At 44.8% G+C, this 26,354-nt stretch overlaps 1 protein-coding gene across 6 annotated transcripts in view; it reads right to left on the bottom strand.

The window, feature by feature from the left end:
• SCUBE1 (signal peptide, CUB domain and EGF like domain containing 1) overlaps window positions 1-26,354 on the bottom strand; it is a 191,909-nt gene that overhangs the window by 7,820 nt on the left and 157,735 nt on the right. For 5 of the 6 annotated variants that reach the window (XM_081191594.1, XM_081191592.1, XM_081191595.1 and 2 more), the window contains 10 exons: window positions 15,059-15,175; window positions 11,797-11,919; window positions 10,322-10,441; window positions 9,914-10,006; window positions 7,520-7,639; window positions 6,298-6,456; window positions 4,421-4,627; window positions 3,851-4,012; window positions 1,826-1,993; window positions 549-710 (listed from right to left, as the gene is read on the bottom strand). In XM_081191594.1, coding sequence (XP_081047720.1) covers window positions 549-710; window positions 1,826-1,993; window positions 3,851-4,012; window positions 4,421-4,627; window positions 6,298-6,456; window positions 7,520-7,639; window positions 9,914-10,006; window positions 10,322-10,441; window positions 11,797-11,919; window positions 15,059-15,175 — 1,431 coding nt within the window. The remainder of the gene's footprint in view (window positions 1-548; window positions 711-1,825; window positions 1,994-3,850; window positions 4,013-4,420; window positions 4,628-6,297; window positions 6,457-7,519; window positions 7,640-9,913; window positions 10,007-10,321; window positions 10,442-11,796; window positions 11,920-15,058; window positions 15,176-26,354) is intronic. The other variant, XM_081191593.1, reaches the window with a different exon arrangement.

Below are 26,354 nucleotides of genomic sequence, written 5' to 3' on the forward strand. Positions count from 1 at the left end.
TCTCAAAAGTACAAATCTGCCTATGCTCTCTTCTGAAAGCCTTTATCTTTCTGTGTCCAGATATAGATATATAGACAGGTAATCCACACGTATGCACAAAGAGGACTGCAATGTTTCAGTTTTAAACAGGCTTCAGACTAGGGGTCCACAAGTGCCATCCATCAGGCTAAATTGGGTCCTTCAGACTGCCATCAAAGGGCAGCAAGGGGGATTTATGGGGCGAAGCTGCCTTGAGATATGCCAGCAGTCTACTCTTATGGGGTTGGAGGCCATTCCTCAGTGCCTTCCAATAAAGCTAATTTCTGACCAGATATGTAGATTGGTTGAAACTAGGGATCTGTTTAAATTCTGTGTTTTGTCCCTGTCATGTAGGGACAGTTCCAAAAAAGCAGACTTTCAGGTTTCCTAAATTATGTGTGCTTAGTTTGTCACCAGACTGTAAAAAAAAATATCAAATCAAAATCTTCCAGACAGACTATGACTATATGACCAGGCTTAAGCACTGGCAGTTTATAGACTGCAGCTGCTCACAAGAAAATAGGACTTACTTTTGCAGTGTGTAATATTCGTAGAGCCATCAAAATCAGTGCTAGTATTTCCAGGGCAGGCGATGCAGTAGTTCTGACCAAATTCAGGCTGATAAGTTCCAACAGGACATCTGATACATCTGTGGGTTGTAGAGTTGTAGTAGTGGCCAGGAGAACAATGAACTGTGTAGTATAAAGGCATGTTATTTTTTCAATATATTACAGGTGAAGACACAAAGAATGGATGATGCACTAGACATGTTAGGGTAGGACTACATGCGGCATATAAGGAGCAGAGGGGTCTTGTCAAAAACAGCAGAACCATTTGAGTTCCCCCTGCATCACCTTAAGTCACAGCATCATTTGAAAGAAGAGTTTCCTGGTTAGCTGCTGGCAGTGAGCGCAGGGAGGAACAAACCAAAATGACACCTGGACACAAGGCAAGTGGAACTGCAGGTGCCATTTTGACAAACTCCTTGCATTTCTTATGAATCCATCTGAACTAAAAGTTTTAGTCTTCTTACTTCTGTTGACCCATTTTTTTGGCTGCTGCTTTTATAGAGTTGCTGTGGAGGAGTTAAGATAAGGGCAACCTGATAATAGGTTAGGGAAATAAATTAGCTCAGGAGGGAAGATACTGCCTCAAAGATATAATAACTTGTAAGCAAGCACTGAACAATGCCTGTCTACTATCCAGCACACTGAGTTTTAATATCCAGTCTGCTAATTTATTGTTGTAAATAAGTTTCCTTCAACTTGAAAATAAAATCTTGTCTTATGCCTACAGGTTAACCTGGCTGTTAGAGAGAAAACAGAGATTTTACCAGGAATGATTGGTGGCTGAGGAAGGTAAGCGATAAAGGCAGCAGTTTCATTCACCACAAAAGGTTACACAGAGGATTTTTAAAAATAATAAATATTATATATATATATATATATATATATATATATATATATGTGTGTGTGTGTGTGTGTGTGTGTGTGTGTGTGTGTGTGTGTCAGGAGTAATATTTTACATGTACTTTAATATGTTAGATTTTGAGAGGGATTAGTTGGAGGAAAATAAATTAAAAATGGTAGTGTGAAAGAAAAATGCCAGGCGGCATTAGGGCAAAACCCTCAAATAACATCTGTTTGTGTATACAATGGGAAAGAGGGTCTAAAAAGCATTTTGACCAAATCCTGGGCATGAATGGAAGATAAAGTCCGGGGGAATGGCTATATTTAGGATGAGAAGCTCAAGAGGGGCAGACTGAGCTCCCAGAAACCCAGCTGCCTATGTCAACTTTAAAACATACCTTTTGTTTCACAGTCCTGAAACGACATTGCGCCTTCGTATTTTGTCACCAGTCCCCCGCCACACGGAAAACAGAGGGTCCTTCCTGGTTCAGACTGATATGTGCCCAGGGGACATAGTCTACAAGGTTTAAAGCCATCAGAAGAAAAATATCCAGGAGAACACTGCCCTAGAAATTGAGAAGTTCTACTGTGTTATTACCTCTACGGAAATGCAAAAATATTTTTTTATCAGAAACATTTAGAAATGAAAGTTTTGCCTGCTCTTTCTTTGGTGTAAACTGGAAGTGGTCCTTTAGGATTAAAGGACTAGTCGAAGCTCTCAGGTGAGAGATCAGCAACGTCAGTCACTCTCTGCTTACTTAAATCTATTAAGTGAGCAGTGCAGAGTCTGTGAATGTGTGGATTCTGCAGCTATTGAAACAGGAATGATCTAAACAAAGTTAAGCTCTTTTCAGCCTGACTGTGCACATATCCTTTAAAGCAGGGCTGAGGAACGTTTGGCCCTCCAGATGTTGTGGGACTCTAGTTCCATCAGCCTTGGCCAGCACAGCCAGTGGTCAAAGATGATGGAAGCTGTGCTCCAACAGCACCTGGAAAGTCAAAGATTCCCCAGACATGCTCAAAAGTGAGTCCCATTGATTCCAGTGGGACTCATTCCTAGGTAAATGTGCATATCATTGCAGCTGCAGGATGCCATTGATTACATTACGACAGTTTTGCACATGCTTAATTGTTTCTCACCATGGGAGCCAACTCCTAGGGGCCAAGGTCCTTTTGCCCCCCTATAAAATATTTGAGGGGCCAGGACTCCCCAAAGTTGATGGGCATTGCCATTCAAATGGAGTGTGTGTCTTGTGATTGATTATGCGGGGCGGGGCTTATCCCCCCCCCCAATATTTTATTCAAGTTGGCACTCCTGTTTCTCACTTACATTAATAGAATTTAAACATGCCCAATATGGGTTTATTTTAATTATATTTATATGGCACTTCACACATTCAGAAGTGTCCTAAAGCAATTTATAATTTAAAAAATACAAAATACATTAACAAAATCAATAAAACACTACAAATATGAAATAGTAAAAGTGTTCATCCAAAGAAATAGTAATCTAAAACCAGTAGCTACCAAAAGCTCAACCAGCAATGGTGCCCAGATTCCAGGAGAATAAAAACTTATTCACCTAGTGCCGGAAAGATGACAAAACTGGCACCAGGCAGGCTTCCCTGAGGAGAGCACGGCAGAATCAGGAGGCCAGCACGGAAAAGGCCTTTTCTCGCGTTGCCACCCTCCAAACATCTATTGGAGATGCAGATGAACTGATCTCATGAATGGGAATTTAGGATACAAAGTCCAAGGTGCAGAATGAATAGGACAAAAAAGTCCAACCTTAGTGGGTTCTCTCAACATTTTAGATATGTATAACAATAGATGCTGCCACTAAAATAGGTCTGTAGTAACTCCCTCAATAAATAAATGCCTCATAAACAGAGAGACAGGAAGACCCACCATCTTAGCCCAGTTCGTATCAGTTCAGACTGAAAGTGGGCTTACAATTAATCTTTTCCAGATTAATGACAAAATATCCTGATTCCCAAGCTTTTTTGTGTACACAACATTGTAATTGCTCCCCATGCTTAGAGGGAAGTGGCAGTTTCACAGGCCTTTTGATGTCATCATATTCTTGATTATGAGAGAAGTTTCTGGGAAGTCCCAGACTTTTCCCACACCGATTCTGAACATCAGGTTATTTTCTACATGGAAAGAGTTTGTTTGTATGTATGGAGTAGCCTAAAGTGATGCAGCTCAGACACAGCTTTGCCACACCAGTGAAATGAGAACTAGGTTGGTAAGGCTACCCAAGAATACATCTCAGAATCTTCTGACCTGCTACTGTCTACCTGAAGCAGACAAGCTGAAATGAAACGCTGACAATGGGGGGCACCACAGATTTCCTTCTCTCCCTGTTCTCAGCCTTGATACCCAACTCCTGCATGCAACACGTAGAATCAAAGTAAACTTGCCTCCACATTCTGACACATTCCGTGCACCTGCTACTCCCTGTCCATCATTGCTTGGGCAAGGTTCACAGGAAAGTTGACCTTCGGTGTCTTGGTATGTTCCTGGTGAGCAAGGAATGCACTGATTATGTTCTCCACTATAATAGGTGCCTGTGCTGCAGGTAACTGGGAAAATAAAAATGGAATCTATATTAAGTACCTTTATTCTAGTATTATGATTATGATTTGTCTTCACAGCACTACTAGGGAGGCCAACAAGACACTGCAATCTCTAGGCCAAACTCTTAGATGTTATCACAAAGCATCACTACTAACATTACAAGTAAGCTCTGAACCTTCTTTCTTAAATTACAATATGGTAGGTGAAGCATTTCAGTACTGAGTTTGCAATGTGCTCCTTTCTGGTAAAACACAAAGCCTCTCCAGCCCTCTATACTGTTCTGCCTGGTAGTCCAGAGTTTGGACTCCTACACCAGGCTTTCTTTTCTCCTAGCTTCCAGCCTCCATACCTTCGAAGGTTGTAACAGAGTCTGTTTCTGTGCTTGGGCTTGTAGCATTTTACTTGGGTCTTACCGCATTTCCCGTCCTGCTGCACTTGTCCTGTACTGCAGGCGTCATGTCCTTCAGCAACAACTTTCGCTGCTCTCTGAGCCACTTCATACTCTGTCCCCGAAAACTGAATGTAAAATTGCTGTTTGTTAATAGATTTCCTCAAGGTTTTGATTGCTGACTGTAGCTTCTGCTCCATCCTTTTCCTCAAACAGTCGACATTGCAGGTGTCTAAGTGGAGAAACGGTAAGGAAACGAAATCCAGATTTAGAACAGACACCCTAGTATAACTTGGGAGAAATAAACAGACACAATAATTAAAGTATGTTAGATGTCTCTGCAGCAGCAATGGTTGGATTATCCTGATAAGGAAATACAGAAACACCATAAGGGGAACCACTCCCAGAAATGTCTGACAAGGCTGAGTTTTGTCCATCCTGTTATATTATGTGACAAGTTCTGTGGGAGGCTCCATGTGTGAATCAGGCTCAACTGTCAGATGATGAGACAAAATGATTTCTTATACCTTTTCCTGCAATGACGTCACAGGCCCTGCTAACTATGCCGACCTGAAATAAGAGGGGTGTGTGTGTGTGTGACAAGAGATGGGGCCTTTTCAACTCTGACGCCTGGTCTGTGGAACTTCATTCTTAGAGAGGCTAGCCTAGCATTGTCTTTTAGCCTCCCTTTGGTGCTCTTTAATTTAAAAAATGCCTAGGATTTAAAGCTGGTGCTTTGCCCATTTATACTTATTTATTATGGGACTATTAATCACCCTGGACAATTTGTTGCTGTGTTATTGCATTCATTTTTCTAATATCTTATGCTGAATGTTGCTCTGAGAGGTAAGATTTAAGAGTGGCTAATAGTTTAAAGAAAGAAAGAATCTGTCACCGCAGCATCAGCAAGTTACAACCGCAGCAGCAATCATAAAGGAACACAAGAGTGGCATTTCTATTTAGAGCAGGGGTCAGCAAACTTTTTCAGCAGGGGGCCAGTCCACTGTCCCTCAGACCTTGGGGGGGGGGCTGGACTATATTTTTTTTTGGGGGGGGAATTATGCAATAGCCCCACGAGCCCCTGTGGCTGCTTACCTGTGTCTTGTGAGTGGCAGGGGCTGGTGGCAGGACGATGAGCAGCGTGTGAAAGGGCTCTGGAGAGGGGCTGCTTAAAATGGCGGCCACTCGAGTGCTGCTGCTGCTGCTGGCACCAACAAAGCCCAGCCCCCTTCCTCCTCTAGGCAGGGCGGGGAGAACCCAGGAGGAGGGAGGGAGGCGGTGGTGCCGCAGTGAGGGAGAGGGAGAGAAAGAATGTGTGCGCTGGCGATCCACTCAGCGATTTCCGGACCGTCCGCAGGCCGGATCCAGCCCGTGGACCTTAGTTTGCCTACCCATGATTTAGGGTATGTAAATCTTGCCACAGAAAAGCACCAAGGAGAAAAGTGTGACCAAGGAGCAAGGATGGAACTATTATAGATTTAGGAGGAGGCTTTATTCCCTGTGTGTGTGTGTGGGGGGGGGTTCACTAGGGGGCAAGGACCAGGTTTAGTCCTGCTCTCTCACCCATGTCCAACAGCAGACCCCTTTATTCCATAGAAGTCAAAGGTTGCCATCTAAGATTAAGGGAAAATGAAAAGGGGAATAACGTTGCAGCTTGGGGCAAATCTCCACCCTAGAACCAGGATAGTTCATCCTTTACTAGTAAGAGCTCCCGCAGAGGGTGCAAAATGTTTGTAAAAAAAAAGCATGCCACACAGTATATTATAAATAATAGTCATAATCATCATAATAGAGTGAATCTGCCACAGAAGTAATTCTTTTTTGTTGTTGCTAATGCACAAAGCAGGCAGGCAATTTTTTAAAAGTGCAACATATGCTAAACGGAGATGGTCTTTCACAAACCTGAGACTTCTTCTGACTTCATCTCCATTTCAAACTCAGCTGTGATGTGGGACACTTCCTTGGACGGCGATTTCCGGCCTCGGCGTTTCTTCTTGGAGGAGTCGCACTTGAGGTTCACAAAGGTTACCTGGCAGTTGTCTGTACAAGGGAATTGACCTCCTTTGCAAAACAGAAGCAACATGGAAAAGAAATCAAGGGTCAAAGTAGCATGGCTGCAGTTGCAGCAGTAACACCTGCGCAGCAGAATCTTCATGATCAAAACCTCAGGTATCTGAAACGTCCACTTATTCAGTGAATGCCCCAAAAGAAGCTTTACGCCTACTACTAAAATAGAACTCAACCTGGCAATACAGCTTGCGCCTTCCTTTGCAGAGCTACTGTTCCTGAGCTCCTCTGCTCCCAGCGGCCCAATGTCGAAAGAGGCGCTGGATTTAGGAGCGGCATTGGTTTCCCTTGTGATATCCCGCCAGGTGAAGCTGCCATTGCAATACTGGTCCTGGGCGATGTATCAATACATTGCCCCAGCAGTGTAACTAGCTGCTTGGGTGCCTGGTGCGGTGTGCGCGTCCTGCAGCCGGGAGCAGGGTGAGCCGCCCATGGGGGCGAGGCGAACCACCCCTGGGGGTGTGGTGTGCTGCGTGGAGTCTCTCCGCTGCCTCCCCCTCAGCTGTAGGGTGGCTGAGGGGGAGGCGCTGGGCCCCACGCTGCCGTTTCATGCAGCACCCAGGCTGCAGGCGCCAAAGCCACCACGTCACCCCCAGGAGAGACATGTGGCTTGGGCACGCTGCAGGCCCTGCGTTAAGTGCCGGCCCCCGCAGTGTGGCGCCCAGCGCCAGCCGCGGTTCGTTACGTTTGTTGACTGAACAAAAAAATTTTGTGAGCCCAATTTTTAATTTTTAAAAACTCATACTTTTGTCATTTTGTCACCCCCCCCCCTCAGTGATGACACCTGGGTCGTTCCGCACTCCCCGCACCCCCTTTCTCCACCACTGCATTGCTCAGGGCCAATTACAGCCCCCTCCCCCAGCAATGACATATATTTACAAAGGCCCTCCAACAAAACAAGCACTTGACATAGTAAATCATGGTAAATCACCAATCACATCCAAAAGGTGAAAAGCTGAGCTGCAAATGTAGCTCAAAAGTTACTGCCCATCCTCTTATTTATTTGCCGAATAGAGAAAAACCAGCACGGAATTTTCTGCTCACGGACCCCACATACCTATAACAGCCTGCTGATTTCCAACATCTTTAATTTTTTCTTTGCTGCGAGGTCTTAAGTGACATTTTGCATCCTTGATTTTAAAACGAGCTTTCTGCTTGATGGGTGGTACTAATATGTCTAGAGAAATAAAATTAAAAGTTTTCAGTCGTGCTGTATTTTTAAGATAACCTGAAGACAGGCCTGGATATTTAGTTTTTTGCAGATTAAACGAGATATAAGCTGTCTTGAATTACTTCACAGGTTTCCTACCACAGATAATGGAGTTAGAGAGACTACTTTTCTGCATGAAGAATAATTCCTAGCTGGAGTACAATTAGATGCAGGGGATGTGAACATGGAAGAGGGTTCTAAAAGAAGCCCAGCAACTGAAAAATGCTCCACCTCTTCTGAAATATCAGAATAAATCACAATATGGAAGACAGGAAAGACACCCGGGGAGGAGGGATTATTGACTGTTGTTGTTCTTATTTTTACTATGTATTTTGTGGTTTTTTATATTGTAAATTGATGTTGTGAACTGCCTGAGATCTGCGAATGAAGGATGGTAGACACCTACATAAATAATAATACAATAATAATAACCTTGGCTATGAGTCCTGGAAGACCAGTTTCCTGCCTTGCAGCCTTTTATGTCCTTTTAAAATGTGGGGGTTTTTTGGGGGGGGGGGTTATTGGGTTGCTGTTTGTATTTTGACTATGTATTTTGTGGTTTTATATTTTGATTTTATTCTGTGAACTGCCCTGAGACCTCCTGATATAGGGCGGTATATTAATTCAATAAATAATAACAATAATTTTCCCACCTGGCTTGGGTGGGCCGTGACTCCAGCTACAAAATATCAGGCTGCTGAACAGACTCTTGGACTGGGGCGTTGCTTAGTGGAGTTTGTTGCTGTTATTAATGTTATGTGGGAATTGTCCAATTTGCTTGTGTACCTTTTGATGTTCTATTTATAGCTTAGGACTACCGTTGTAATTATGTGAATCTTTCCATGTTGTAAGCTGCCTTTATTTATCAACTAATAAAATGGTGATGGTGAAGATGGTGATAAAGAGCCCTTTTCCTCTGTCTCAGGTCACATGGGGAAATGCAGCCAAAGTTGATAGCAAGGGTGAGGAGGGCTGGAGTCAAAGGTTGTGCTGGGAGCCAGAAGGGGAATCCTGGAGGCTAAGCAACTTTTCAAGCCAGTGGTTCCCATCCTTTCTGTATAATTACAGTGGTACCTCAGATTAACCATATACAGTGGTGCCTCGCAAGACGAAATTAATTCGTTCCGCAAATTTTTTCTTCTTGCGAGTTTTTCGTCTTGCAAAGCATGGTTTCCCATAGGAATGCATTGAAAATCAATCAATGCGTTCCTATGGAGACCGTCCGGGGACAGAGGGGACCTGTTTTAAAGCAAGGGAAGGGGCAGCGGGGAGAATCGCTTCTTCCCGTTGCTGCCCCTTGGTTCAAAAGGGGTCCGGGGAGAGAGGGGAAGACGCGCGCGCCTTCCCCTCTGTCCCCGGAGATTGCGGGGCTGGCAACGGGGAGAAGCGATCTTCTCCCCGCCGCCCCTTGCTTCAAAAGAGGTCCAGGGACAGCGGGGAAGACGCGCTGCGCTTCCCGCTGTCCCCGGAGCTTGCGGGGCAAGCTTCATTTTGCAAAGCAAGCCCATAGGGAAATGCGTCTTGCGAAGCGGCTAAGAAAACGAAAAACTCCTTCGTCTAGCGAGTTTTTCGTCTTCCGAGGCGTTCGTCTTGCGGGGCACCACTGTATAAGATAAGATAAAACTTTGTTCGCATTAGCCAATGGCCACAGCAACAGTAAAACATTACAGTGTACGCAGAAAAGGAAATTTGATATAAGAGCACAATTTAAAGTCCTGAATCAGCTGTCAGTTAGTGGCCCTTATTCTGACTGCCCCTGCTATGAACCTAGCAACCTTTGCTGCTATCTGCTCATTTTGATCTCATAGAAGAAAGGACACTTTCCGCTGTGGCAGCGGTTGAGTGCCCTGGGATGGTTAGTACGAGTAGGATGATGATGATGATGAGATACAAGAAAGCAGCTACAGTGGTACCTCGGGTTAAGAACTTAATTCGTTCCGGAGGTCCGTTCTTAACCTGAAACTGTTCTTAACCTGAAGCACCACTTTAGCTAATGGGGCCTCCTGCTGCCGCCGCGCCGCCGGAGCATGATTTCTGTTCTCATCCTGAAGCAAAGTTCTTAACCTGAGGTAATATTTCTGGGTTAGCGAAGTCTGTAACCTGAAGCGTATGTAACCTGAAGCGTCTGTAACCCAAGGTGCCACTGTACACATAATGGAAGAAGATATAAATAAGATCATATCAGGACAATGGGTGTTTGGGAGTTACATCTATCACCAGATTCTATGGAGTAATACTTACCTGCACAGCTAGGAAGAGTGTTATTGCGTTTCTGAAGCGACTTGCCTTGCTGCCCTGGCACTCCACAGCTTACTGAATAACTATTCTCTGTGTCTGAGGAAAAGAAAAAAGAACACACCACGAAATATACTGAGATGGTGGAAGGCCTTTCTTTCATTTACTCATCTGAGTTAAGACCAACCTTTGTCCATTGCTCAGAACTTTTATTTATTGATTGATGGGCATTACCATCCAAACAGCACCTTGATCAATTATGTGGGTGGGACTTATCTGTTTGTTTTCCCATGCAAATAAAGACTAATCTAAAAAGACCTTCCTTCAGCATATTTTTATTTTTTTTACCTTCTTTGGACTTCAATAAAGCCAGGAATGGAATTTAAGAAAAACAATATGCTCTTTAATACCAACCTGGGACAAAAAGCGTATTGGATGGACATGATAAGAAACAGCTTTCCATCCCTCCCAATTTGCTGCAGACCAACTGGGCCTTTGGAGCTGGCTTGGCATTCGGAAGGCATTTCACCATCTCTGAGGAAGAAGAAACAGGAAATCACTGGTTCAGATAACGTCTGCGGGATCCTCCAGTTAAGCTCATTCATTTTTCAGACTGGAGTGGGAAGCAGAGGAAGGGATAAGCAGAGGGTGCATGTAAGCCTAAGGCCTTCGCTTGAGGGCTGGGATGATCTCCTCCTTCATAAAGCCACCTCATAAATACAAAAATTAATGTTGAAGCCAATCAACCCTGGATACAAGATGGTATAACACATTTCCATTTCAAATCTTAACACATGTGTGCATTTAAAAGTGATATGCATTTTTGAGAACCAACCAGAAGCTGTCACCTGTATCCTCAGGCAATGGAATTTAATAGACACAAACTGATACAGGGTATTAAAGCTACTTAAAATTGTGAATGTTTTCATTATCCTTTTCAACTCTGCAATTGGTTTCAAGTTTGACACAAACTCTTAACCAAGTCTTACCCAACAATGTATTAAGGACCCTAAAACATCTTTTGTGGGATGATATAAACATCTTTTGCATCTGCTCCATGAGCTTTCTAGCAATACTTCCGCTAAAATCAGAGTAGGACTCTCAGGCTCTTTTGACAAATACAATTCCAACAAAAGAAGGAGTTAAACAAAAATGCATTCTGATTCCCATGCGCTTCAACCTTTTTCTCACAGCTATAATTCTAAGGCTGAATCTCTACAACTGGACCTCCTAAGACTTCTGTTCTTTTATATACAGACAATATGGTTCTTGTTTTACACAGTTAGGTCTAGAAAGACAACTGTCTAGGCTTGGAGATTATTGTACAGACAGAGAACTAAAATTACCATATATTTCCACGTATAAAAGAACTCCTGTTTTTTTGAAACCAAAATTAAGAAAACAGAAGTGAAAATCTGGACAATCGGGGGGGGGGGAGCAGAAAGTTGTTGAGCTTTTTTTTTTGAGCGAGATCGCCCTCAAACTAGGCTGGGCCATGCCGTCAAGCCAACCAAGCCGAGGAAAAAAAAGGAGAGAAGTTCAAGCAGAGGTAGCTCTTGCCGGGGGCTGTGGGAGGCGTTCCAGTCTCCACTGGACTCTTGACTCAATCCGCCACAGCCTGTCTTCACACGCAGGGGAAGTCCCTAACTCACTGAGGGTTAATTAACTATTTAAACAAGTAGCGGACTCCTCAGAAATATCTTTCTCAAATTGTGTTATCTAAAAATACAGAATTGCAAGGACTGGGTTTCCTAATCAGGGTAACATTACATCTGTTGCCCTTGGAGTTTTCTGACATGCAATTTTATATATTTAATATATCAATAAGCTGCTCATCAGTGAAAGAAGTGAAAAAAGAGGAAGGTGCCCTGTTCCAAAATGTTACCTACCAATACAATCTTTTTTATTCCAGTGTAGCTTCTTCCCCAATGGACATACACATTCGTAACTTCCCACTGTATTGAGGCATCCATAGTCACAGCTCCCATTGCTGATACTGCATTCATCAATATCTGAAAGTACATTTAAATGAATTAGTGTTGCACTGTAAGTAAATACTATCAGGTGTGACTATTCCTTCCTGTTGTCTGTCCACCAGAACTGCTTTAAGTTAGATTATTATTTTCCTGATTCCATGTTCATTCTTCTTGTGGACTCCAGAGTTCGTGCAATAGTAATTGTGGGCCATGCCTATTTTTCTGTCTCCCTCCAATCCTTGCAAAATCTAAGACCTGACACCTGGACACTTCTCTGCTGAATGACCCACATTTTCCCTCACAAATGGCAAGGATGCTTGTAGAACTGAATGAGGGTTCTGTGGCTTTTCTGCTGACAGAATGAGAGACTGCTAAGGCCTTAACGGTGGGCCGTGACATTGCGTAGAAAGAAAATGAAGACTAGTCAAGAAACTGACCTGTAACAGCTTACGCCTCAAGGAATCACAGTTTCATAGAACTGTACAGTTGGAATGAGCCCCCAGGGTCATCTAGTCCAACCCCCCTGCGATGTAGGAATCTCAACTAAAGCATCCCTGACAGATGGCCACTCAACCTCTGCTTAAAAACCTCCAGGGAATGAGAGGCCACCACCTCCTGAGGGGATCCGTCCTACTGTCAAACAGCTTTTACTGTCAGAAAGGTATTCTAAACCCTGACTGCTATTAGAAGACAGCTTTCATTAAAGGTTTAAACTGTAGTTTAATATTGTCCAAAGAGCTGTCAGGGCAGGTGTTGGAAGCAGGGGGTCAGGTGGGGAAGTGGTTGCTCATGACTCTGGCCTGTCGTTTGCAGGTTTTTATTGGTGCAAACTATTTACAGTGCAGAACCCCAAAGTTCATGTCTGTCTTAGTCACTTGCAGATTCCGGGAGCGCCCCCTTCTGGTTTCTCCCCCAGCATAAGAACTTAAGACACCCCAAATCTCCACCTCCCCTCCTTACGGGCAACAGAAACGGCGTGCGTGCCTCCTGGCCGGCTGAGCTAGGGGAGGTGCTTGGGCTCTCAGTAGCATCTTTGAGCCCTCCCTTCACTTGACTACTCCCTTCCCCCTCTGATCCACTGGAGGTGTGGCTTTCTGTACCCCCCTGCCTGCTTCCCCGTTCAGATGGCAGTCCCCTGACCCAGGGCAACAGTAACTCACAAGGTACCAGTTGCAGATAGGTAGCCGTGTTGGTCTGCCATAGTCAAAATAAAAAAATTCCTTCCAGTAGCACCTTAAAGACCAACTAAGTTAGTTCTTGGTATGAGCTTTCGTGTGCATGCACGAAAGGCCTTAATACCAAGAACTAACTTAGTTGGTCTTTAAGGTGCTACTGGAAGGAATTTTTTTATTTTCACAAGGTACCAGTGAAGTTAACTCTCTGTTCAAAGAAACAAAACAGCTCAGGCCTAGTGAGCACAGCAACTCTTCCCAGTAGGTCTTGCCCCAATGAGGCTCCTTCCCAAGCCACCTGAGGACTCAGCTATGTTAGTAAAGAAAAAGCGTTTTACAGTGGTACCTCGGGTTACGTTACCTTTGGGGAACATAACTTTCGGGTTGCGAACGCAGCAAACCTAGAAGTGTATACTTCTGGGTTTCGCCGTGCATGCATGCGCAGAAGCACTCTATCGCTCCACACACATGCGAGGAAGAAGCAGCGCCTCTGGTTGCAGACTTTTCAGGTTGCGCATGGACCCCCAGAACTAATTAAGTTCGTATCCGGAGGTTCCACTGCATAGGTGTTATTACACTGTGACACCAGATGGCGCTGTGGAGTTCCATCTTTCGCCAACGTGATTTTCCACTCTGAGGTTTACAACACGTTTTCCTGAAACGCTTTTTTGATGTGTCTAGATCCAGCCTGAGTCTTTGACACCTTGTCTATCTCTGCTCTGCCCGCTTCATACCTCAGACCAGGAAAGAAGGGAGATGGTCACAGCAGGACAAGGAGATTCCCTGGATTCTTCAGCAGCCTGCTTCATCTCTGCCTATTGGCCCCACTCCTCTCCGGCCTCTGATTCTGCACTACTCTCTGCCATAGACTCTTCCTGCCCACTAAACCCTGTTGCCTCTTCTGCTTCTGACACCTCTTCCTCCCAGTCTGCTCCCTCTGACCACTCATCACTGTCCCACCACCAGTCCCTGGGTTCTGAGCCTTCTTCCCCTGGGGGTTCCCCAGCTGATGCCTCCCACCACTCCTCTGCGTCCAGCCAGCCCATGACAGCTGCATGCAGAGCTCAGTTGTGTGTGATTTGAATTTGCCCTTTGCCTCTAAGGCCGACTCCCCCCGGCCTACTTAAAGCAGTGCTAAGGGAAAGAGGACAGAAGCCCAGCCTGCTGTTGGCCTACCCTCTAAGTCAACAACAGACTAGGAGCTGCGTCCCTATAATTAAGGGTGATCAAGACAAGAATTACACCATGCCCACAGATATGAATCTCTAGTTCCAGAACTTATATTTTGCTTTGCATCAACGCTGGAGGCCCTGTTGGGCACCAGAGATGATGGGTTTTCTTCCTAGTTTGGCCTGCTCTCCTTAGATCAGGCAGATTACCTTGCTGAGACACTGAAGGTGGAAGAAATGAGAAGCATTGTTAAGCGAATAAAGAATGGGCAGGTGCCAGGTCCAGATGGTTTCCCGGTCACAAAATCCCAGAATTGTAGAGTTGGAAGGGGTCATCTAGTCCAACTCCCTGCAATTCAGGAATCTCAACTAAAGCATCCATAGCAGATGGCCATCCAACTTGTAGGAGAAAGCTCCTGCAGCCAATCAGAAGCCGTGGAAGCCCCATCGGATGTTCGGGTTCCAAAAGAACCAGAACAATCACTTGCACGTTTGCGGCGTTCAGGAGCCAAAACATATGAGTTCCAGGGCGTTCGGAATCCAAGGTAGGACTGTATTGCATTGCAGGGAGTTGCACTAGATCAGGCACAGCCAAACTTGGCCCTCCAGATGTTTTGGGACTACAACTCCCATCATCCCTAGCTAACAGGACCAGCAGTCAGGGATGATGGGAATGGTAGTCCCCAAACATCTAGAGGGCCAAGTTTGGCCATGCCTGGGCTAGGTGACCCTCAGGGTCCCTTCCAACTCTACAACTCTTAACTCTGCAATTCTAAAGCCTTATGGAGAGATGTCACTAAGCAAAGAATGAAAAATGAATCAAACTCTCCAAACCTCCGCAGTGTGTCATTCCATATAACGTGTAGCCTTTATGACACAGGCATTCAAAACTCCCAGGGTAGTTGATACAGGTATGGTCGCAGGTCCTTTCGAAGGAGCATTCATCTATATCTTGATTTGGAACAGAAGGGGGAGATGATGAGAGAAACTGTGCATTTGACATCTAAGTTCAAAATAATCAACGTACCTCAATAACCTATCCATAAGGATCAATACAAGTCGAGGACAAGACATGCAACACAGTTTTCTGCTGCCTACAGGGAAAGCTTGCACATGCCTCCCACAGGCCAACCAATAGTGCATGTTTTGCCTTTGCATTCCCAGGTATGAAAAAGCTCACATGAAACAGTCCTTAGTTACCGTATTTTTTGCTCTATAAGACTCACTTTTTCCCTCCTAAAAAGTAAGGGGACATGTGTGTGCATCTTATGGAGCGAATGCAGGCTGCGCAGCGATCCCTCTTGCTGTTCTGGCTTCTGAGATTCAGAATATTTTTTTTTCATGTTTTCCTCCTCCAAAAACTAGGTGCGTCTTGTGGTCTGGTGCGTCTTATAGAGTGAAAAATACGGTAATTACAAAGCTGAAACAATGTCTTCCTGCTGCAATCCCCATTTTGCCCACAGGGTGTCACCACTGAATTTCAGTGTATCAGGCAGCAGTTTGCATTTGTGGGTTTCAGAAGAAGAACTGAATTTCTCTCTCCTTTGCAATAGTCCTCCCTAAGGCAATCCCAGGGCCAAACGCATTCAGGGCGCTGATATTATAAATTGTGCTGTTCAATGTATTTCAGACACATTCTGAATTTCTGGTTTACTCAATTTTATATGCTTTTGTGTGCATATGATTTTGTGTATTTTATTGGTTTTAGATTTCGTTTGAATGATATGTGGTTTTTCAAATTGTACACTGCTTAGAGATTTATGCTAATAACTAAATAAATAAGTCCCAAACACTTTTGAGTATTAATATGCCCTTTATAAGCTAGGATCTTCTGACAGACATTCCACACCTACAAAAATATCAATAGCATCACTGCTATATTTATTACGTGAGCAAAATAATAACATTAACTGCATGTCACACACACTAAAATGAAATTTTTAATTAGGGTATATAGCTTTAAATAAAATTGGTCTTTTCAGCATTATTATTGATTAGTCATTAGTATTTATTCCACTTATTAGTCACTCTTCTTCTTTTTTACAAAAAAGTCTCAATGTGACTTACAAAAAAAGGAGCTGTAAGAATTTACATAAATTACTGTGGACTCATGCTACATAATGATGACTCTGATGCACAGAAGTCTCATGAATCTCAAAAATTAGATTTATAGCTTCCATTGATACTGATGTATATAATGTCTGCACAGGAGATTTTAGAGTTGACATTGTGCAAAGTGTCACACAGGCATTGGTGCACAAGGTTTAACCATCACGGAGAACATCTTTTGCAAGCACAAAGCACCTGTTGGATTCAGCTATTATGCTATGCCAAGAAGGAAGGTCCTGCTAGCAGAATGGTTGTTGCACAGGAGGGCGTCTGCAGCTGGGCTCCTGGGTGACTGTGGGCTGCTGCCACAACAAGTCTTGAAGTATTAGGATTATTCTAGTTCTGTCCATGCAAAGTATTGGAAGACACAAGATCTACCGACTCTGGAAGAATGGCAGATGAAGGTGATGGACTACATGGAACTGGCGGAAATGACTGGCAGAATCCGAGACCAGGGAGAAGAGTCGGTGGAAGAAGATTGGAAGAAATTTAAAGACTATTTACAGAAATACTGCAAAATTAATGAATGTTAGAATGATGTCAGAATGAAGTTAAGTGGTTTAAGCAGCAATGTTATAAAGGTGTATGTAAAAATGGATTGTTAACAGGTGAGAATCCAAAGTTATAATATATTATGTTAAAGGACTAAGATAAAAACAAAGAGGGAAAGAAATTGCTGAATTAACTAACTGAATTGGAATACAAAAAAGGGAGGCGTGAGGAGGTCAGGGAAACAAGGAAATGAATGTAAAGTATGGAAAGACTGATGCATTTTTTAAGTGTTTTTTTATCTTTTTTGTATTTTGTATTTTTTCTTTTATTTTTTCTTTTGTCTTTCTTTTTCTTCTTTTTTTAAATTCATGTAATTCTTTTCTTTGAAACCTTAATAAATATCATTTTTTTAAAAAAAATATTCTAGTTCTGTCCAAACTCTTGTCGTTTAGACTGCCCAGAGCAAGTTAGGATGATGGGACTTCTCAGAGAACAGCACAAATTCAGCAGTTCCTGAATAATACAATTGTCTAGCTAGATCTATACATCCTTAATATACGTATCTAAAGATCACTGAGTTTTAGAGAATGGAAATCCTTTCTAAAGTAACTGGTCTAGTCAGTAGCTCTGAACTCTTTGGTCCTGGCATATGAGTGTGAAGGAAATGAGAGAGACAAGGAAAAGGATCCATCAAATGTACTTCTGTGCTCCAGCGATGTGTCTCTTTGTAAGCCAGTGTGTTTTTAGCACCTAGATTACATCCATGTATATGTACTTGTCTAATACATTTGTCTAATACTAGTTTACATCCGATGATATGCACTGACAATTATTAAGACAACGGGGGCATTAAAAGAAGCATGAAAACAACAAAGAGGCATTCTATTAGCTTTACACGAAAAGGCTTTGGATCATATTATGTCTCCTGGGGCCTCTCCTTTTTATGATGCATACTCACACAGCTGCATTTCCAGTCAGTGAATATCCTGTAATGTCCTGCTAAAATCCCATAATTTTAAATGCACAAGAAGTTCTGGGGGTTTTCTGTCCTGCTTTTATTGTGCTATAGCTCCTCCAGGGAGCACAACATGTAGCAGCATGACGGAAGAATCGCAGGGCAACCAATAAAGCTGATGAACTCTACCACTAGTGCACAAATACTGCGTCAAAAGCATCTTGCAGAATACTCTCGCGACAGAACAGCAGCCTGGAGGGCCCCAGGTACGGCTATGCAGAAAATGCAGAACACCAGGTAATCTCCCCTCTACAGAATCACCAGTCCGTTGTGAAATTCAGCACTGGCCGTAGAAAAGAGAAAACTATTTCAGCCACTTGTTCTGCAGAAAAGGAAGCTTCTTGTGTGGGAATGGCAGGACACTGGACTCTCTCTTCCAGCCCTCTTCAGATACACGCTCTCAGTCAACTGCTGATTTCAAGCAGCTCTTTGACTTAGTCGGGAATTTGATTGTCACTTTATAATGCTGCTAGGCTCCCCTCTCTCCTCGTTTACCCTGCTTAAGTTCTGCAAACAACAGGGCTCAAGTTATCATGCTCCTGGTATGCGAGGACTGCTGGTGTATTTGACTTCACCAAAGTTACTAGAATAGATGTTCGGCAGTTGCTGAACATTTATTTGTGCAATCTGCTAATCCTGGGCAAAAAGAATTTGAACAAGCATGTTGTATGGCATAAGAGGCGGACAGTCTATGGTGGTAAATGACAAGTGTGGCTTTAAGACAACATTTGTGGCCTATGTCCAGGATCTTTGACTAAGTGATCCTGTTAGATCTTACTGGAGCCTTTGCCTCCAGTTTGGCAAGCAGCAACCACGCACCACCAAGGGCATGGCTGGAGACCCTAAAGGTAAAGGTACCCCTGACTCTGGGGTTGCGCGCTCATTTCACTCTATAGGCCGAGGGAGCCGGCATTTGTCCGCAGACAGCTTCCGGGTCATGTGGCCAGCATGACTAAGCCGCTTCTGGGGAACCGGAGCAGCGCATGGAAACGCTGTTTACCTTCCTGACGGAGCAGTACCTATTTACCGTATTTTTCGCCCTATAAGACGCACTCCCCCCCCCCAAAAATGGAGGGGAAATGTGTGTGCGTCCTATGGGGGGAATGCAGGCTTTTTCTGAAGCTTGGAGAGCGAGAGGGGTCCCCCCCCCAAAAAAACTAGGTGCGTCCTATGGGCCGGTGCGTCCTATAGGGCGAAAAATACGGTATCTGCTTGCACTTTGACGTGCTTTTGAACTGCTAGGTTGGCGGGAGCAGGGACCGAGCAATGGGAGCTCACCCCGTCGCGGGGATTCGAACCACCAGCCTTCCAATCGGCAAGCCCTCTGTGGTTTAGACCACAGTGCAACCCGCATCCCTGCTGGAGACCCTAACTGTTACTAAATGGTATTATCCAGTCTATGACAAAAGCACATCTAGGAGAGGTATTACTTCTGACGGGGTGTGTGCAGGTTCTGAAAGGAGCCAGTTCAGAGCTTAGAATGAGCCTTTGGGGTTGGGGGGAAAGTGCTGCCCATCATATCCCATGCTAGCTTTCACAAAGCACTCTGGAGCATCTGTGGCTACAAGCAAATGCTCTAAGCGCTGTGTTTCCCAACATGCCCCTCCTCTGCCCTGAGATGATGATGATGATGATGATGATGATGATGATGATAAGGATAAGGATAAGATAATGATGATAATAATAATAACAATAATTTCTTATTTATCTGGCTGGGCCTCACCTGCCACTCTGGGCGGCTTCCAACAAAACAGCACAATACAATAGTCCTTCAGCTATTAAAAGCTTCCCTAAACAGGGCTGCCTTCACATGTCCCCTAAAAGTCTGGTAGTTGTTTTTTTCCTTTGACATCGGATGGGAGGGCGTTCCACAGGGTGGGTGCCACTACTGAGAAGGCTCTCTGACTGATTCCCTGTAACTTCACTTCTCGCAGTGAGGGAACCACCAGAAGGCCCTTGGCGCTGGACCTCAGCATCCGGGTAGAATGATGGGGGTGGAGACGCTCCTTCAGATATACTGGGCTGAGGCCGTTTAGGGCTTTAAAGGTCAACACCAACACTTTGAATTGTGCTCGGAAACGTACTGGGAGCCAATGTAGGTCTTTCAAGACCGGTGTTATGTGGTCTCAGCGGCAGCTCCCAGTCACCAGTCTAGCTGTCGCATTCTGGATTAGTTGTCGTTTCCGGGTCACCTTCAAAGGTAGCCCCACATAGAGCGCATTGCAGTAGTCCAAGCAAGAGATAACTAGAGCATGCACCACTCTGGTGAGACAGTCCACAGGCAGATAGGGTCTCAGCCTGTGTACCAGATGGAGCTGCTAAACAGCTGCACAGTTACCCCATTCAGGATCAGGGAGTCCTCCACGCTTGCCCACCTCCTGTCCCCCCAAAACAGTACTTCTGTCTTATCAGGATTCAACCTCACTCTGTTAGCCATCATCCATCCTCCAACCACCTCCAGACACTCACACAGGAACTTCACTGCCTTCACTGGTTCTGATTTGAAAGAGAGATAGAGCGGGGTATCATCTGCATATGGATGAACACCCAGCCCAAACCCCCTGATGATCTCTCCCAGCGGCTGCATGTAGATGTTGAAAAGCATGGGGGAGAAGACAGAACCCTGAGGCACCCCACAAGTGAGAGCCCAGGGGTCTGAACACTCATCCCCCACCACCACTTTCTGAACACGGCCCAGGAGGAAGGAGCAGAACCACTGTATAACAGTGCCTGCAGCTCTCAGCCCCTCTAGACAGTCCAGAAGGATGTTATGGTCGATGGTGTCAAAGGCCGCTGAGAGACCCAGCAGAACTAGGAAACAGCTCTCACCTTTGTCCCTAGCCCGCCGGAGATCATCGACCAGCACGACCAAGGCAGTTTCAGTCCCATGATGAGGCCTGAATCCAGACTGGAAGGGATCCAAATGGTCCGCTTCTTCCAGGCGTGCCTGGAGTTGTTCAGCAACCACCCGCTCAATCACCTTGCCCAAGAATGGAAGATTTGAGACTGGGTGATGCCTCCCCTCTTCCAGTCTCTAATGGTGATGACACAAGTGACGAGCCTCCCAGCCTGTTCCTATCGGGTTGGATCATGTCCTCAATTCCTACTACACTTAAGACTACTGAAAACTAGTGATGGGTTATGACCATACCAAATTCTGAGATGCAATTCTGAACCTTTTGTCAAAGAGGAGGATATTATGTCAGATGGGTGGTTGGCAGAGATTCTCTACACAACAGAAAGGAAAGTATATTGCAAGGACAGAGGCAGTTCTTGCACATTTCTCTATGTGTCTGGGCTGCAGCCATGAACTAGAGGGTAGAATTCATTTTTCATGCCCATCCAAGTACATGACCTCGAACCTCTTTTACTGGAGCTTTCAAAATTTCCAGTTGCAGCAACACTAATTATGCTGGTGGTTTTGTTGATGTGGACACTTTCCTGGTTGTGGACTGAGAGCTCAGGCCACAAAGCAGCCATCAGACAGTAACGATTTTTGGCCAGTCCCAAAACTGGTCTGGAGTCCCACCACTGTCTCAAAAGTGAAAGGCCCTCTGTTCCTGCTGTTAGCCTCTTCGTTTAGCACCTTGCACACCACTTGTGATTCACAGCTTACTCTGTTAAGCAAATACCACTGTGTGGATTGAGACAAACACAGTGTGAGCAAATGTAAATCTAGACTTTTGGGTTGCCTTATCAGTTATCACAAACCGTTGTGGCTGCAGATACATCAATAAGTCCCCAGCAGGGCTAAAGTAGACATTTCTGTGCCAGTGCTATACCTTCCGCCCCCTCCTTTTTGGCAAACTGCTAATCTCGAACCCCTTTGGAAATCAGTAACATGGAAACAACTATGGCTACTTGTGGTGAACACATCCCTCTGTCCTTGGTTGGTCTGCCTACTCGGGCTCTCTTTAGCCTGTGATGCCCCCCACACCCTCGGACAACTACAACTGTCGCTGTACCTTAATTAAACCCACAAAACAACAAAAAGTTGGAAACTTTCTCCTTATTCCCAGACTTGATGCCATCTTTTCACATCCCTCCTCCTTTTCTTCATTTAACACAGCATTAAAAAAAAGTTCAATGGAGATTAAAGGTAAAGGGACCCCTGACCATTAGGTCCAGTCGCAAATGACTCTGGGGTTGCCAGCGCTCATCTCACTTTATTGGCCGAGGGAGCTGACGTACAGTTTCCGGGTCATGTGACCAGCATGACTAAGCCGCTTCTGGCGAACCAGAGCAGCGCATGGAAACGCCATTTACCTTCCCGCCAGAGTGGTACCTATTTATCTACTTGCACTTTGACATGCTTTCTAACTGCTAGGTTGGCAGGAGCAGGGACTGAGCAACGGAAGCTCATCCCGTCACGGGGATTTGAACCGTCGACCTTCTGATCAGCAAGTCCTAGGCTCTGTGGTTTAACCCCCAGTGCCACCTGCGTCCTGCTCAATGGAGATTACCATCAAGCAAATAGATCTAAGGCTTGCCCAGCAATTGTTAAACTTCTACCCTTCTGCCCTTCACCTGAGGATCACAGGGAGGTTTATGATCTAAAAACACAAAAGTACATAATACAAAAATACTCACTTTACATACAATTGAGGCAGGTCGGTGCCTAAAGTCACCTGTTATGCACTATTTTGGCTCAGTGCCAAATTTACACAGCCAGAAGCTAACTAACTACAGTGGTACCTTGGATTACAAATGCTTCAGGTTACAGACGCTTCAAGTTACACACTCCGCTAACCCAGAAATAGTACCTCGGGTTAAGAACTTTGCTTCAGGATGAGAACAGAAATCGTGCAGTGGCAGCGGGAGGCCCCATTAGCTAATGTTAAGAACAGTTTCAGGTTAAGAACGGACCTCCAGAACGAATTAAGTTCTTAACCCGAGGTAACGCTGTAGCTGCTTTCTTGTATCTCTAATCCCTGCTGGATCAATTGCTGCAATAACACCCTCTACCCATTTGCAGTGCAGTGCAGTGCAGTGCAACAGAAAATGCACTGGCAGTTTCCTCAGTGTATAAGCTGCCATAGTAGCACAAGGAGTTAGGCACTCGCCCCCATAACCAATGGAAGTTCTAGGCCTAATAGACAAAATAAAAACCAACAAATTGCTGGGTCTGGTGAATTATAAAAAAGAGAAATAACACATGTACCTTTTTATTGGCAGGCAAGTTAATTTCTGCATCTATTAATTGTACTTCCTTTGTTTAAAAAAACTTTTTAAAATAAAAGTTCCTTACATAATCAAGCTTTTAAACATAAAATATATTATTTTCTCACAATAAATGAAATTCTAATGGACAGCCGTAAAGAGATGAGGCATTCATCCCTTTGACAGGATGTGTCTTTTAATTCAGTTCAATCTACAGCGAAAGAGCTATTTAGTGCAGAGGTGGGAAGCCTCAGATCTGTGGGCCAAATCTGGCCCTGCAGACTTCTCTATTTAGTCCTTGGGACTCCCCTAGGGCCACAAACTCTCACCAGGTCACAACTCTCACTAGCTTGCTCCACACCCCTTTTGTGGTTCTGCTTGGCTTGGCTACCACCTAGACCGCTGTCGCCCATCCAAGCAGGCAAGAGCCTTTATCCAAGAAGGATACGAAAGTGTGTGTATAACACAGCCAACAGTGGGAATGTAAAATTCACATTCATTGCTTTGCCCACTTTTGCCTTTTCCTCAGCCCCACTCTGCATTGGAATGTGGCCCCCTGAAGACTGCCTGGAAGAGAAAGTGGCCCTCAGGCCGAAAATGCTTTCCCTAAACATGTGAAGGGGGAAAAGGGGGAATTTTTGGTGTATGTGCATAATGCAGGGAAACACTTGCTGCTCTGCGCTGTCAAAGAAGGGAGCATTGCAAGCCCTTGAGGAACTCCTTGCCTTGCCCTATTCTGAATAGGATAGGACTGGACAATCCATACTTTGCCAAGTTAAAATGTGGCCTCAACACCCTTCTCATCCTATTCATTTTCAAGAACAGAAAACCTTTAAGACTTTGTGTATTTGTGTAAGACAAATGAATTGCTACATACTGATTTCTTTGTCATACATCTCCATAGCCATTAAATCCAGCCTTGATTTCTAGGAGGGCAGAACTAGTGTGAAGCTTGGCAGCTGCAGTGGCCAAAACCAAATTCAATAAGCAAGTTGCATACCAGAACACTTTGACTTAGGGTCATTTTGTTGTTGCTTACAGAAGCCTCTGAATACGATTACCAATTAGGTGAAACCAAGAGCATACTCATCTAGACCCCATTTAAAGAAAGGAAATGGCGTAGGAGAACCATTTGACACTCTTGAACATCATTTACAAAGACTCCAATTACAAGCCTACAACACCTGTAGGGCCAGCCCACCATTTCCCTTTCAGCTGCTTGATTTGGCAGCTGGTTCTCAGTTTCACGCAGAAAACATCCAGACGTTTCCTGCCTCTCTTCTCCCTTGGTTGGCACAAGTTGCAGGGCCCATATTTGGTGGCCCCTGCTGCTGCACCAAACCCCACAGAGGCCTTCCAGAGGTCACGATTGTGGTCTTAGTCTAACACTCTGCCCAGTGCACTATACTGGCTTGCCTATATGGCCAAAACAACAGACTGACAAAACTATCTGAAATTACAAAAACACATTTTTTAATAATCAGAGTGTAGGTCCAGCATCAACTAGAATGCTCTTCAATGATGTGACCAGAATTGCTTAATTTTCTGCTTTAGTAAAATAATGATCATGACTGCTATTTATTCTGCTAATTATTCATTTCCTACTGACTGCTAACATTGTTTAGCCAAGGGCTGCATCAAGAATAACTAATGAGAACAATAACAAGCTTCTGGTAAGGATCAGTAATTAAGGATCAGTAAAACCGGCTTGCCATCTGAGTTTATTTAGTCCAGTTATTACTGGGGCTGAAGGAAGGAGACTTATTCACTGGGAAAAAGAGGAAATGAACCCTTGTGCTTTAGAAAGCACAGAGCGAGAAAGCATGAGGAGTCTGCTGACAGAATCCCAGCCCTAGAGCCAGAGTTTGACTGAGGAATTAAACCCAGAGCAAGTCCACATACTGTGAACCCAAAGCCTACAAGCACATCCAACCGTCTTTGCAGAACAATATTGAGGGGACACCAGGCAGAGGATGGTAAGCCCCAGGACAGGTAGACAGGGGAGTCCAACCAAGGGGATTAGAGGGGGCCGACAGGGATGGAGAGCCGAAGAGTAGCCTCTAGTCTAAAGATCTGAATCAGAAGTCTCACTGCCAGAGATGCATGGACTTCCAGGCAGCTGGATTCTTCGGGAAGGTTACCAAATTGGCCCTGCAACCTGCAATCAGGCTGTAATCGTTCAAAAGAAAATGAGGTCTTTTTTTGCTTCAAGAATCTTTGGGCACACCTTCCCAGGAATCAGTCGGTGAGGAGAGAGCTGCAACTTCATTTGGAACATGATTTGTGGGGTTTGGGGAGGGAACTTCTGTAGCATCAGGTATGTTAGGTGGGCACTCTCTTTTTGTCAGTTTGACAGCTTCCCTGCCTCCTAAAGGAAGGAGGACTCTTCTGACCCAGCCAAGCATGAAGACTGGGGTTTGGGTAAGTTGCTCCTTGGAGATCAGCCTGGACCAGCGTAGCTGACTTAAAGTCCACTTTGGCTTTGCATTGGTTTGGGAAGGGATGACCACCATCTACAGGCTGGAACTGATGTTAGAGCAACAGGAGTCCTTAAGGAAATAATCAAAGGTGAAGAGCTGGAGAAGACCTAGGTAAAGGTAAAGGGACCCCTGACCATTAGGTCCAGTCGTGGCCGACTCTGCGGTTGTGGCGCTCATCTCGCTTTATTGGCCGAGGGATCCGGCGAACAGCTTCCAGGTCATGTGGCCAGCATGACTAATCCGCTTCTGGTGAGCCAGAGCAGCGCAAGGAAACGCCGTTTACCTTCCCGCCGGAGCGGTACCTATTTATCCACTTGCACCTTGACATGCTTTTGAACTGCTAGGTTGGCAGGAGCTGGGACCGAGCAACGGGAGCTCACCCCGTCGTGGGGATTTGAACCACTGACCTTCTGATCGGCAAACTCTAGGCTCTGTGGTTTAGACCACAGCGCCACCCATGTCCCTTGGAGAAAACCTAGTTCATTGCAAAAACTGAGGGTGTGGCTGTAGGTAGAGAAGCTGAAAGTATACCTCTGAGTATTCCCTCCTGATTTCCTCACCTCCCTGCCACAATTTCCACCTCAGATTCACTAAATATGGCAGACTTCTTTGACTGATGCTGTTGAGACATGGTTGAGGCAGAGAAGAGTGCTGACGCTTGTTCCTTGTCTGATTCTCCCCTTGCCTGCTCAGGGGAAAATTGCAGTGAGGGAGAAATAAACCTAATTTGTCTTTGGTCTCCTCTTCTCCCACATTGTGGAGTCAGGTCTTGAAGAGAAGGTGCTAGCATAATGGAAAAGGCAATTGTGGGAAGGTGAGATGACATTCACAAGTCTTTCCAAGTGACTCACAGTGGCTTGGCAGCCTGTTGTTA

The sequence above is a fragment of the Podarcis bocagei genome (assembly GCF_964188305.1).
Source record: "Podarcis bocagei genome assembly, chromosome: 4".
Classification (NCBI taxonomy): domain Eukaryota; kingdom Metazoa; phylum Chordata; class Lepidosauria; order Squamata; family Lacertidae; genus Podarcis; species Podarcis bocagei.